The sequence below is a fragment of the Pseudorca crassidens genome, chromosome 11 (genome assembly GCF_039906515.1).
Source record: "Pseudorca crassidens isolate mPseCra1 chromosome 11, mPseCra1.hap1, whole genome shotgun sequence".
NCBI classification, from domain to species: domain Eukaryota; kingdom Metazoa; phylum Chordata; class Mammalia; order Artiodactyla; family Delphinidae; genus Pseudorca; species Pseudorca crassidens.
Genome location: NC_090306.1, coordinates 59,278,573 through 59,293,371, shown reverse-complemented (window position 1 = coordinate 59,293,371; position 14,799 = coordinate 59,278,573). Strand labels below are relative to the sequence as shown.

Here is a 14,799-nt window from a genome sequence, read left to right as displayed (position 1 = left end):
ATAAGGATTTTTAAAAAGTGTTGCTTAGCCGTTGTTGAACTAAATTCAATTATTAGCTTATTCTTTAAGTACTCCAGTTAATAAAGGTTTGATTGTACTTCAAGAACTCTGACTTTTCCAAAAATAAAAAATTAGTTCTTATTTGTTAGGACAAAAATTAAGCTTAAAAGGACATTCACACTTGTCCTTAAAAGTACATTCACATCATATACGAGATAACTTCCTCATGCCTGGAAACATGGCTTATATGGCAAAAAGTCATATGCAAAGAACAACTAGAGGGTAATCCTCCCATGTCCACATCCTCCAAAAAGCCACACTTGGCCTCAGTGTAAAAGTTATATTTTATTGCCATGCTACAAAATGTATGAAGTTGGCACTGACAGGGAGAAATAGAGAACAAGGGTGGGGAGGGCTAGAGGGCAAAAGATGTTGTTACATATACAACAAGGTTTAATCAACAGTGGTAAATTTTGCCAATATTAAAAATGCAAACCAAAATTTAAAATGCTGATATGAAACAGCATTAAAATACAATTTATGCATAGTACTGTATCACTTATGTCTTTTATTAGAGAAATATGGAATGCTTATAAACGAAATTAACTATAGGGGGTAAAATTCATATTTCATTTACAATTTGGCAATGTTAGACAATTTTTTAGTCCCACTGTTAGACAATTTTTTATAAAAGACAAAATTAAAAATCTAATAAGCTACCTTTATACAAAGTTGCTATATTTATGCCTTTACGTAGGAAAAAAACATTTATAATGCAAATTAGGACATACATAATCTTACAATATTATACAATGTAATGAAAATAAAAACATAACACAAAATTTGTCCTTTATAAAATGTGTATTTTGCATTTACCAATGCAAATGTGGCACACTGGTGACTACTGTACTATTAATGCCAGTCCGTTTCCATGCTGCTATTGTCCAATTGTCATAGAACTGCAATTGTAATGATGCTACAAAAGAATTGTGTTACACCAAAAAAGAAAAAAAAGAGGATGTAGGGATGGGGAAAAGGGACGTAAAGAACAGGAAAAATAGGGTGCTGGTTTGGGCAGAGTATATTGTGGTATGTCATAAAATATTTGTTAATTTTTCAAGCCAAAATCATTTCCTATACATTCTGTGATTTTGTACCAATGCCTTTATTCAAATTTGGCAAACATCAGGGAAAAGGTAATTTAGTACCATATACCTCACATATCAGAGATTAGAAAGAGATGCCAATACATCAGTTACTTCTGAATGTTGTCTCTGATGGTATGTCTATTTCAAGGATATATATATATATATAGATATATATATATGTATATACAAATATACATATATATATTTATACACACACACTACACATTGCACAAAACACTTGGACATTATGGGTTAGGAACAGCACAAGGGGAAATGGGATGTATTTTTTAGCTTGTTAAGACCTTTACCTTGAGGCAAAAATATGGTGGCACATTATTGGGAAATTATGAAAACATAAGGCCCCTGTCCCATTTTTAATAGAACATTATTGAGGTACATTTTTATACTTTGCGCCACGGATTTTTTTTGGTGGGGGAGGGATACACAAACACTAGCTTGACTCACAGCACTGAACTGTGGGGTCAACATTAATATCTGTAAAAACAAAGACTGCTTGGCAAATTTTCTGAAGTCCAAAATGTGATCTATTCTGGATATACTGAGAAGTGAAAAGCTTTTTGCTGAGTCTTCAAAAGTAAAGTGCATATCTCATCACTCCACAGCAGCAGTAAATAAAAGGAACTATTTGCCAATCTTCCTGGAGGGAGGGAAGGCACCATATTTTCATTTTGAAAGGAAGATGAACCTGGGAAATAAAACACACTAAGAAAAAACACATGTAATACCCATATCAGTTTCCAGCCCTGGTCTGGGATAAAAGCTGTTACGCTCTATATGGATAAAACAGGATTCTATTAGGGGAAAAGCATATGATCAATGACTATATTTCCAAAACCAAAAAGTGGGATCACATGATCTATCAACAAAACAGAATATCTAAAATTAGGTCTGTCTCAGAAAATCTGAAACATATGGCCACAATTATATCCCAATAAAATATCTCATTCTAAAATGCACCCAGTAATTGGTACAATTCTTCCAGGACAGAGCTTAATGCCCATTACTAGACTACTGCAGAGGACAAATAGTGTTCTATGTTATTTTTAATTAAATAGGAACACAGGTGATTTCCAGAGACATTTAGAAATTAATACCAGTTGTATACATCTTCCCTAATACTCGTAGTACCTAAAACTCAAATTCTTAGCAGACAAATTGGTCCCATTTTCATTTTTAAAGCACACAGTATTGAAAGAATAAATTGCAATGGTTATATTATAGTTGCTTAAAAAAATATAAAAACTAATCAGAATCTGGAAGGAAAAATGAAAAGGCTGAGGAAAAGTAAGAAAAGAAAGTATCCAACCTCCAAAATGAGTAAATAGGTCAGCCCTTTTGTTTGGAGGTTAACGTTCTGTCTTGACTGCTTGTTTCGGAAAAAACCATGTGCACTGGTTCCATCATAACTCTTATTCCACATTACAAAAATCATCACATAAATTTGGCACAATTAGCAATCTACTCAGAATAAAGCATAAATGGAACAATATATTAAAATGGAAACTGCATACCTATACCACTGCTCTCTTTTTAGAGAACAGTGAACACTTTGGTAAGCACCAAATTCACAGAAAAGAAAGAAGATTCTGCTATGCACATAAACCAGTGGCACTAAAAATGATAAAGACATCTTTAATAATTTATTTTCTTTATAATGGTCCCACCCTATTATTTTGCTAATCCATTCACTGTCCTATAATTAGGTCATTTATGGAACAGATTGGATGCTATATGACTGAAATTTTTCATGCTAAATTAACCTTAGTTACATCTGGTAGATCCAGACCAAAATCTCAAATTTCCTCATATTTAGAGGAGACAGCGACGTATTTTGCAAGGATATCTAACCTTCTTTCCACTCTACCTGCTCTTATCTTCTCTAGGATTTGGGAAACTGGAAACTTCTTGATTTTCCAAGAGCTAGACATATGGACTCTCATCAGTTTATATAAACTTCAATTCATTTTCAATCCTAAATTATGACACAATGTCATTGCTATAAGACTTCCACTGTACCTGCTATGCTGGCAACAATTTTAACATTCTATTAAAATCAAGGGATAACCCAAGATCCAGCTATGAGTGAAAGGACAGCAGAGCTGAGGAGCACGACAGTGGGCAAAGTACAGCTGCAGCCGTGTGACTGAGGGGATCACTGCTAAAGTGCTGGGAGAGTGCCCACAGAGAAAACACAGTACCTTTAGGGAAATTTGCATGTTAAAAGTAGCTTCCTTTTTTTTTTCTTCTCAGCTGCTTAAGAGATCACCTATGAACACAAGTGAAATTTAAAATTGTGAGAATGCTTTTATCAACTTGAAAAGTAAACGGCATATAAATAAATACTGGACAAGGGCAACCCTGTTATAGAATAACAGTAAGTTCCAAATGAACCTTCAAAACCACAATTTGACAAAAATGCAAACTAAACAAAAATGAACACATAATCCAATTTCAAAACTATATACAAACTCAAACATCCTAAATTGAAAAAGACATGAAGCAACAAAATTAGACATCCCAAACACCAAAGGAAAAACTTGAAGGTAAATGGCAATCTAATGGCACAAATGCCTCCAGAAAACAATGTTACTGTTAATAATCTGTAGGAGAGAAACTTTCAAGAGATCATGGTTCAGATTTTCAAATGTTTTTGGATAAAGTCACCTGAGACTGATTCTTGAGCCTATGTGTAATTCTGACTAAGATATCTGGGCATGCCTTTCAAATGACACCATGAGATGAGTAAAGAGAAAACCTCGTCTCTTTCCTGCCTTTCAACACACCAACAGCAAACCATGTTCACGAACGTAGGGCTCTTTCTAGAAACGCTGAAGGCTAAGGAACTGACTGGTACATAGGAGGTGTGGTACTTCTATTTCCATACATATGTCCTGGCTCAAGTCAAAAAGCCTACAATTAATGAAATAAAGGATTCCTCATGTTACATGCTGGAGGTCACATACCATGAATAGTAAATCTACAAATAGTACTTTCAAAGCCTAGAGTTATCTGTTAGCAATGCACATTATCAAGAGGCTTTATAATATGCTTTAAATGCCAACCATGACTTAGACGTGAATGATATGCATGAGTCCAGAATCTTAATAAAAATTGACCAGCATGTCACTCACTTCAATTCTCATTTTAAATAGGCACTGTGAAAATGGGAATGCTGCTGTACAGTAATGAGTAGTATAGAATGAAATTAGTGTTCTTTTATGAGTACCTGCTCTACATTTTAATTTCCCTTTAAAGAAGCACATGAAATAGTCAGAAAAAAATTTTTTATCAGTCTATAAAAGGAGTTAGTGTTTAGAAATAAAAATGAAGCACTTGCATCTTCATTTTTTAAAACTTCACAAAGGTGCAAACAATGTAATGGTTTCTGGGCTCACATGGGCAGATCAGTACTATTGTGTCTAGTTTTCCTAGATGTACCATCGTCTCGTGGCAGTGCTTTCTGCAGATTTGACATAGCAGCAGTTCTCTCGATGTCTATCACAGCATACAGCTCTGTGCGTCTGGTAGGGGTCTGTGGAAGGGGAGTGGTAGGCGTTTTTGGAGTCTGAGGGTTGTCAGAGTCACTGCCACCTTCCAAGTCAACCTGTATGTAATTGAGCTGCCTGTGTTCTAAACTTGGGCGTCTGATATCAAAGTTAAAGACTGTCGGTGTACAGTCCCGACGCCTTGAATATTCTATTTTGTGAGCACTTGCCGGCACTGTTACATTCTCTGTATTTACATAGTTATGCATTGGATCAAGATTATTATGGTAGCCATTTAGAGATGGGGTCTTTGGTCCTAAATTGTCATCTTCATCCCTACTTAGCTTGCGGGCTTCCCAAACAGGAGGCAAAGATGGTAGATTTTCGTAGTTTAACAATGCAGTTCTTCTCTGAGCTGAGTTGTTGATATTCTGGGTATCTGAGGTACTGGTGGACGGCAGACGACCTCTCCTGAGCCCTGACGCACTGGGGAGAGATAGCCCATTTAGATTTTCATACACCAGTTTGTTAACAGAGGGCGCGTCTCTTCGTTCATCACTGTCATAGCCAGTGTCCCATTCCGTGTTATTCGCACCACTTCCACTGACTTGATCTCTTCCAAGTTGTTCCAGTTTCTCTTTTTCCATTAATTGCTTTTGAACTGGGGTTGGTCCTAAGACAAACTTGACTCCTTCAGGTTCAAGAAGAATCTGAGGGTCCCTGTCCTCAATATTACTTGGTTCTTCTTTTGGTGTGTTGCTTTCAGCATTAGAAACCCTCGCCTCCAATGGGACATGCACACTTGCACGGTTTTTCCGTTCTTCTTGTACACCTGTAGTGTTGACATAGGTATGTACCTAAAACAAAAGAAGAAAGTGAATCAGTAAACTTGCTTTAAAAAGAAAAAAAATTTGCCTGACTATATCTATTAATTTTATTAACTTTCTAAGTATATTCTTACTTCAAAGCTTTTGTACCTGTTTTTTTAACCAACAAAAAGGTTGGGAGGAGGTGGGAGAAATGTAGAAATGTCTTCCTAGCTTGATAAAAGAATAACTGCTTTAAAATACATGTGATGGGGCTTCCCTGGTGGCACAGTGGTTGAGAGTCCGCCTGCCGATGCAGGGGACAGGGGTTCGTGCCCCGGTCCGGGAAGATCCCACATGCTGCGGAGCGGCTGGGTCCATGAGCCATGGCCGCTGAGCCTGCACGTCCGGAGCCTGTGCTCCGCAACGGGAGAGACCACAACAGTGAGAGGCCCGTGTACCACAAAAACAAAACAAAACAAAACAAAACAAAATACATGTGATGGTGAAACATGATAAGCATTCTGTAGAAAAAATAAAAACTCAGGAACAAATGGGGATTATTACTTTGATGTTGTTTTAAAATTCTCATCAATGCATTAAAACCTGATTTAGAAATAGGAAATAACAAGTATTAAAAAGGAAGAGAGAAATTTATCATAATTTACAGATGATCTGACTATACAAAGAAACAGACCCTACTAGATTCAATAAGAGTTCTGTAAAATGCATAGATATAAAATAGATACCAGGAAATTAATGCTACTTAGAAAAGTTTGTGGTATTTTGCGGGGGGGGACAATATAAAAAAAGTTCAGAAGTCTATACATAACATTTGAAAACCTCAAAAATAAAATTCAAAACTAAGGGAAATTTAATTATAGTAAATAAGAACTCATTTAACAAGTAAAGAACACAACCAAATGGATTTCAAAACAGTAAAAATTTCTTCATGATAAACAACCATATTGTTGACAAAAGATAAGTATAACTAAGTAATACATAGACAATGTTAACCAGCTAACTTCATTCCTAAAATGAAAATATAATAGTCAGGAATATTAAATTGCTCTGTTAAAACACAACAAAATCTGCCTTATTGCTAGTAGTCCACTAACTATAAAAACTGTAACATAAAAAGCTTTCATTGGAGGTTACTGTAACTGAATTGGCCATTGGTTATGTCCGTCTTTATCTATAGATGCACCTCTCCTGTGAACCCACAAACTTACTGTAATGCTAGGTTTCCCTCAACACCTATATATATTTGGGTATATGACAGAAAATACATGCTATTTCCTCTGAGTCTTCACTACAAGTCATAAACAAATAGCGACAGCTAAAATTCAAACTAAAACCTTCAAGTGTTGGCACAATAACACTCTAACCCCACACAATATGTTAGACAGTAGGACATGCTTACTTGTTCCTCAGCCACAAGCAAGGGATGTGTAGACTCTTCACCTACTGAAGGCAGGCGTGCACTTCCCACAGAAGGATGTCTGCTTGAAGGATGGGATGAAGCGTCTCCAAATGAGGGGTATCGGGGATATCCATTAGGTAAGTTCTGAGCAGCAAACCCTGGAGCTGAGTTTTTGTTTGTTTATTGGTTTAAGAAAGGATACAGGGGTAGGGCACAGAGAATAAAAATGAATGAGAATACAATCAGCACTGAGAGGTTTAAGGAAGGTGTTTCTGGCAAGACATATGAGAAACCAGAGCAAAACAGCATACCACCTCCACTCTAACTTTCCACTCACATTTTAAATAATATGAAACATTTAATGTTTTCATATTTAAAATATTTAAAATGTTTATAATTATAGCTAAGTTTTTTAAAACTCACAACCACTATACTTACGTTAGCCAATGGTAATTCCTAACAATTTATAGATTAAAAAACCATAATCTATAGTTTATAATAGAAGAAGGAAAATGGACACTTACTTGTAGGTGTTCGAGGTGTTCTGGGGACTTCCAATTCTGTCTGATGATTATTCCTTTCAACAACTGGCTCCTCCACTACATTTATACTATTACTCTGCATAATCTCTTGCAACATATTAAATAATTCTTCTGCACGAGCACACTTAAAGGCAAAGATTCCTACAAATACAAACCAGAAGAAAAAAATGGTCACTGCATCTTTAAAAAAGACACAGGAGCACCTGTCGAAGAACAAACTTGTAAAGTAAGCATTCCATGCACCAATAGCAAGAAAAGGCTGTAATATAAATGTCTGATAAATTAATTATATTCCCTGTTTCAAAACATAAACCCAAAAGTTCACAGAATAATTTTCATTTGTCCATGGGTGATGGCTCAAAATAAGGAAGACAAAAACAAGATTTGCAAACTTACTCTAGTCTGCTTTTTAACAGCAGGGGGAGCCCAACTTACCATTACCAAGGGAATTCCTTATCACTTGACAGGCCCTTGCTCTGTGGTTTACAATCATTACCTTGTTTAATTATTGGATTACCGTTGCCCTCTGATACAGAAGAAATTTGATGCGTCAGAGGTCATGCAACTTGCCCAAGGACTTTCAAGAAGTAGGTAGCAAAAAATAAAAGTACGTTCTGTTTGACTCCAAAGTTTAGGTTCTTTTCCCAGAGTTACAACAGTAAAGACATAGAGGCAATTTACTGGGACTAATCATTTACTTACTGCAAATCTTAAATTTAATATAAGCCAAAATTCTGGACATAGAAAACATGCTTAATAAATGCTTGATAAATGAATACATAGTGTACTATGTCTCTTTTTTTTTCTTTTTTTTTTTTTTTTTTTTGCAGTACGCGGGCCTCTCACTGCTGTGGCCTCTCCCGTTGCGGAGCACAGGCTCCGGACGCACAGGCTCAGCGGCCATGGCTCATGGGCCCAGCCGCTCCGCGGCATGTGGGATCTTCCCAGACTGGGGCACGAACCTGTGTCCCCTATATCGGCAGGCGGACTCTCAACCATTGTGCCACCAGGGAAGCCCGATGTCTCTTTTTTAAATAATCCACTTATTTGAGAATTTTTTTATTCTGGATAAAAGTAAAATATTAAACATTACATATAGAATAACTGAATTATAGAATGCTATTTCAAATATGATAATGTTTGGAGAAAAAAAAAAATAAAGGCTCTACCTACCTTGTCCAGTTTGACACCTTCGACCACTTTCAAAAGAAAAGAGATTCGAATCATAGCCATAGCGTCGGAGGCAGAGGTAGTGCCATTTTACCGAGTCACGTTTGCGAGTGTATAAAATCAGTTCCGTGTCTGTAAGTTCCATTATGCCAGAACCTAACTCATTCCCATCATCATCCACATTAATGACCTAAAAAATAAAGTTTAATTAGTGCTAACTTAATGCTCCCACTTGACAGTTATGCACATACTTCACTAATTTGTCAGGAAAATGTACTATTGCTTATTGGTTCAGTTATTGGTTCCTTTGTTAGTTCATTCAACAACCAATTGTGTGTTTAGGGCATGGATTATGTAGCATTGTAATACCCAGTTCATATCCACAAAGAACTCACATTCCCACTGAGGAGATAAGATATACAAACACGAAAAACACCACAAAACTGTAAATGCTTAACTAACAAATGAGTGCAACAGAGGCTGCGAAATGCAGGAACTGTGGCGGAGGGTTGTTGGAGAAGCCTTCACATAAAAAGAGGAGGGACTTTAGCTGGGCCTTGGGTATAATTAAATTTAGACAGGAAATAAAGTTAAGAAGGAGAACTGGTGGGTCAGGAGTTAGGGGGCACATCCTGAAGATGCAGTGCTACAGCAGAGACAAAGAAGGTATGTTTCAGAGAGATCAGGACAGGACTGGCATTGAGTTCATGTAAGGGAAGGCTTTGCACTGCTCAGTTTCAGAAAATGGCCAGAGACTATAAAGAACAGATAACACTTAGGGAGAATTCACTATACCCCTGGGTTGGGCAAAGTGCTTTACTTGTGTTTTTGTCATTTAATACTGATCCTAAACTGCAGGTAACAGTATTTTCTCCACTGCACACAAATCAACAAAGACTTAGTGATAATGTAACCTGCCAAAGGTAACAAAGCTATGAAGCAAGAGGGCTGTGACTTATACCTAGGTTTGTGTGATCCAGTGGCTATGATTTACAGCAGAATGAGGTCACAATATGAGAGATTAATGACTGTGGATGAGTAAGGAATAGAGCACTTAGCATCTAAGTAACAGAATACCACTGAAGTTTTAGAATGATGAAGGAGGAAGATTAATTTGATGTCAACTGCAGGATGCATCACAGAGGTGACTGAAGATAGAGTTCAGTTATGAAATTGTCCAAGCATTAAACAATGACTGGGAGCTGGTGACAGGACTGAAGAGGCACCTACAAAGTGGCATTTTAAAGACAATATTATCAGTAGGTCATTTCAAAGAGGGCTGATGGGACCAAATCCAGGGGCTCTTATCACTGTGACCAAAGATTGAGTTCTTCAGAGGATATAACAGTCACTCATTAGTGCTATGTTTTCCTGATGGAGATACAAGATTTAGGCACTCATATCCATGATTGGTGATGTCGAAAGGTAAAAATAAACGTAAATGTCTTCCAAGTTAAAAAAAAAAAAGACAGTATTATCAGAATTGTGTGGCTCTAACTGGATATGGAAGACCAAAGGAAAAGGAAAAGAGGATTTCACACTGTCAGTAAGAAATGTTGTCATCATTTGTTAAAACAAGAAAAGGCAGAATGGACAAAAAAGGAAAATAAAAGGATCTGAATACAAAAGTGAGGAAATAATAAGACATGTTAATTAAGTGAAGTAAAAGAAGAGCATCCAGGTAGGCAGTGAGAGCTACATCTCAACCAGTTTTTACTGACCTTAAACTTGTTCCGATGGTTATCTGGGACAGTGTCTTTATCTGGACAGCTACAACAGCTACCCATGGCTTCTTCAGAAGACCATGTGAGCACTACATGAAAGATAATTTGCAAAAAATTATTAGATGTAAGATACAAAAGTCAAAAAACAGAAAAAGACACTAGAAATCATCGAACATAAGCCCTGCGTTATTTTGATGAGGAAAACTAAGCCTAAGGAAATAAATGGCTAGAGCTAGATTTCACACAACTAGCTGGAGAATTTTACTGAGCAACAAGAAGAATAATTCTGTGAGGGAGACTTCACAGAAATCTCAAATTTAATTTGCAAAGGTCTGCCTATTTTAAAATTATCTAAAAGAAACCAATTTAAGTTCTCACACATAACACTATTAAAATAAAGTCATTCATGGAATTAACCGTTTATGGCTTATTAGGAATTTCAGTCCCTCTTTATTAATAAATTTCCAAAAGGATGCTAGACTTCTGGCTTGGCAAGTATTTTGATTCATACCATGCATTGTAGTATTCTTTACGTATCCCAACAGACAAAATTGGTTAATAAGACACAAAAACAAATCTGGAATAGTTCATTAAGAGAGAAAGACAACTCAAAATTCAAGCTGTAACTTAACACAGAGAATACTGGCAAAACTGAAAGAGTGTGTCTATCTAATCCCTTCCCACAGAAGGTTAGAGATAAGTGGTTACAGTGACATTAAGTGTTGAAGAATACTGCAAGTGAACAAAGGAAAAATTCAAAACTTCACTTACAAACAAGAGAAAGAATGAGAATGGATGTGACAGTATTTGAAAAAAGGGGGAAAGAAGGAAGCATAAGAAGCTATTAAACATTAAAAACATAAATCTGATTAAAATTCGCCTAAAATTCTTCAGCAGATCTTCACTACCTTCAGGAAAAAATGCAAAGCTCATCAGTATGACACATGGTCCTTCACAATTCGGTCTCTGTCTACAAAGACAGTCTAACCTCTTCCCTCCTCTCTGCTTTGAGTCCTACCCAGCCATACTAAACAGTTTCCCCAGAGCATCTTGTTCTCTCACACCCTTCCATGCTGCTCCTTTCTCAAGATTCAACTTCAGAGTACAGTGCCTTCAGGAAGCCTTCTCTGACTCCCACCAACTGGGCAAGTTATATTCCTTGTGTACCCCCAAAGCACCCTGAGCTTCCCAGTATCACAGCATCTTTCACACTGTTTACTCAGTAAAAACTGTGATAGACTGTTTACCTATCTATCTACTTCCCTCCACTTTGAGCTCCTTCCCAGCAGGGATGGAGTTTATTCATTCTTGCATTCCATGTGCCTAACACAATACCTAGCACACAGGAGGTGCTCTAAGTCTCTTGTGAGCTGAACGAACTGCACTAAAGGAAGATAAAGAATGCTGGCAGGTGTAAGGATCAAGCAGATAAAAAAGGATACTAGTGTATAAACCAAAAGAAGTGATAAGTAAAATAGTAAAGTTAAATTAAGACTCATATTTGGTGGTGTCCTTGCACTGGTGAGAATGGCCATCATTAAAAAGCCTACAAATAATAAATGCTGAAGAGGGTGTGGAGAAAAGGGGACCCTATTACACTGCTGGGAACATAACTTGGCGCAGCCGCTATGGAAAACAGTACGGAAGTTCCTTAAAAAACTAAAAAGAGAATTGCCATAAGATCCAGCAATCCCACTCCTGGGCATATATCCAGAGAAAACTCTAATTTGAAAAGATACATGTACCCCAATGTTCATAGCAGCTCTATTTACAACAGCCAAGACATGGAAGCAACCTAAATGTCCACTGACAGATGAATGGATAAGAAGATGTGGTATATATACATATACAATGGAATACTACTCAGCCATAAAAAAGAATGAAATAATGGCATTTGCAGCAACATGGATGGACCTAGAGATTATCACACTAAATGAGGTAAGTCAGACAAAGAAAGATAAATACCACATTGTATCACTTATATGTGGAATCTAAAATATGATATAAATGAACTTATTTACAAAACAGAAACAGACTCACAGACATAGCATCAAACTTATGGTTACCAAAGGGGAAAAGGGGTAGGGGAGGGATAAATTAGGAGTTTGGGATTAGCAGATACACACTACTATAAATAGCATAGATAAACAACAAGGTTCTGCTGTTTAGCACAGGGAACTATATTCAATATCTTGTAATAAAACATAATGGAAAAGAATATGAAAAATTATATATATATACATATATAACTGAATCACTTTGCTGTACACCACAAACTAACACAACATTGTAAATCAACTATACTTCAATTAAAAACGTAAACAAATAAATTTATATAGGGAAAATGTGTGATGACATAAGGATAAATAAAATCTTGTTACATAAAAGAAAAACAAGATTCATATTTGGTGTCTTAATATGCCAGTTAAGTATCATGGTATAAAGATGACTAAGTCACAGGATGTACCTCTGAAGAGCCATGAATCTAAAGGGAAAGACAGAGATGTCAACAGATAATGCATTATGATAAACCTCATATCAGAATATAAGAAGAGTTTCGTGGGCACAGAGAAAGAAGCAACTAACTTTCTGGGTTAGGAAGGGCAGGAAGCACCATTTGAGCTGGTACTTTAAAAGGTGAGCAGAAACAGTGTGCTAGGCAAAAAACAGAAATAGGCACTTGAGACAAGATAAAAAATTAGGTGCAACGATAAAAGTCATGAAAGGTGGCAATGTATTCAGGAGAAAGTGAGGCATCTAGTACGACTAGAGTGCAGGGTAGGCTGTAACACAAGCATGAGACAAACCATAAAGCATCCTGAACAACAACCTAGGGATCTGGGACTCCAACTAACTTGAAGCTAGCCTGCTTCCAATGTCCCTGTAGTCAAATGGACATGACTCTATCATGGCACTTATCACATTCTACTGTAATGTTGACCTGTCTCACCACCCACTTCACTGTGATCTCCAAGAAGATAGGAACTGTGTCTTCTGAATTTTCTAAGGCAATAAGCATACTGTTTGACATAGCAGATATTCAATAAATGTTTAATTTTTAAAAATTAGTAAATGTTTAATAAATTAGAAGATGAGGAGGCCAAAAGAATATTTCAAAAAAAATTTTAAAGCAGACAGATAATTGATAGAAACAAAAAGTCTTCTTGAAATTACTTATCCAGCCTCACCACTGAATACAAAGAGCTAAATGGTTACTACAGTGTGGCTTTTGCCTGAAAAAATAATGCCTCAAGTAAATATTTTTCAACTATTTCTCAAAAGAAGTAGAAAAAGCATTCTTCCACTTGACACCTTCACAGGCGACCTGTTAAGGCAGCACCTCCGATTTTGTCAGGGATATATGAATGGTGGTACAACCTACCTGGGGGCTCTATTCACATTGAATGCTTCAGTTCAGTACAAAAATAGTTAATGAAAAGCCAACCATGTGACACAAAATCCTTGTATGCCACTCCAAAGAGAATGAATTTCATCCTACACAAGGTGAAAAGCCAATGAAGTATTTTAAGCAGGAAAGTGAGGTGGTCAGGAATTCATTTTAGATACCTCCATCTGCAGGGTAATTTTAAGTGGAAGTTTAGCTCAGAGGAAGGGAAGCCAGTGAGAGACTACTGAAAAATGGAATATGCCAAAGACTTAAAACCAGAGCAGCAATAGTAGGAATAAAGATGAAAATAATGAATTTTAAAAATACTTAGGAAGACAAGTCTGCAGCACTGAGTGTCTGGCTAGGTATACAGGAAGTAAGAGGCAGTTTTCAGGGCGGCAGATGAAGGGTGCTGGTTCCATTACTTGAAATAGGAAAAACTTTCTCAGGTCTTCGAGAGGAAGTGATGGTGGTTAGTTCAGTTTTAGACATGTTAAATTGAGATTCCAGAGAACTACCAAAGGAAGACTTGCAATAGAGAGGTAAGTACATCAGAATGGGTTTGAGGAAAGAGGTAAAATATTGGGACACACGGTATTTGAAACTGTAAAACAGAAGACCCTGATCAAGGACAGTATAAAGAGCAGTCTGCAGTTAAAATTCTGGGGAACACAAATGCGCAAATACTGGAGTAGAGAAAAACAAGTGAAGGAGAAGAGAAACAATCAGAATAGTACAAACTAAGAAAAGAAAGTGTCAAGAAGGAAGGTTCTATCCATAGTGGAGTGTTAGGTAGAGGCAGAAGCCATTCAGCAGTGAGCAAATGGAAGATAAGGAAGTAGTCCTCCAAAGAATAGAAAAGGCTCTTTCAAGAACACAGTTGGAAAGGAAAGCCTAAAGTGATAGGGTATGGTTGGACATGGTTTCAAAAGAAAATATGTTGCTTGAGTTACTTATTGTTTTAAGGTGACATAGATTTATGCAGGTTAGTAATCAGTATGTCAGTAAAGGTTAAAGAATATAGGAAAAAAACAAAGGACATAGACGGCTACAGGATGGATCAAGACGGAGCGGGGAGGCTAGAGAAGATGA

The 14,799-nt window shown here is 36.8% G+C and overlaps 1 protein-coding gene and 1 non-coding gene across 5 annotated transcripts in view; one reads left to right on the top strand and one right to left on the bottom strand.

Annotated features, from left to right (window-relative positions):
* Positions 1–326: 326 nt before the first annotated feature.
* Positions 327–14,799, bottom strand: part of FRS2 (fibroblast growth factor receptor substrate 2) — a 78,463-nt gene continuing 63,990 nt past the window's right edge. For all 4 annotated transcript variants that reach the window (XM_067697294.1, XM_067697297.1, XM_067697298.1 and 1 more), the window contains 5 exons: positions 10,317–10,408; positions 8,599–8,785; positions 7,408–7,566; positions 6,884–7,047; positions 327–5,511 (listed from right to left, as the gene is read on the bottom strand). In XM_067697294.1, coding sequence (XP_067553395.1) covers positions 4,561–5,511; positions 6,884–7,047; positions 7,408–7,566; positions 8,599–8,785; positions 10,317–10,382 — 1,527 coding nt within the window. In that variant the 5' untranslated portion in view covers positions 10,383–10,408 and the 3' untranslated portion in view covers positions 327–4,560. The remainder of the gene's footprint in view (positions 5,512–6,883; positions 7,048–7,407; positions 7,567–8,598; positions 8,786–10,316; positions 10,409–14,799) is intronic.
* On the top strand, positions 9,857–9,983 carry LOC137203051 (small nucleolar RNA SNORA25). Its single transcript, XR_010932881.1, has one exon. It is a non-coding gene; the product is annotated as a small nucleolar RNA SNORA25 (small nucleolar RNA).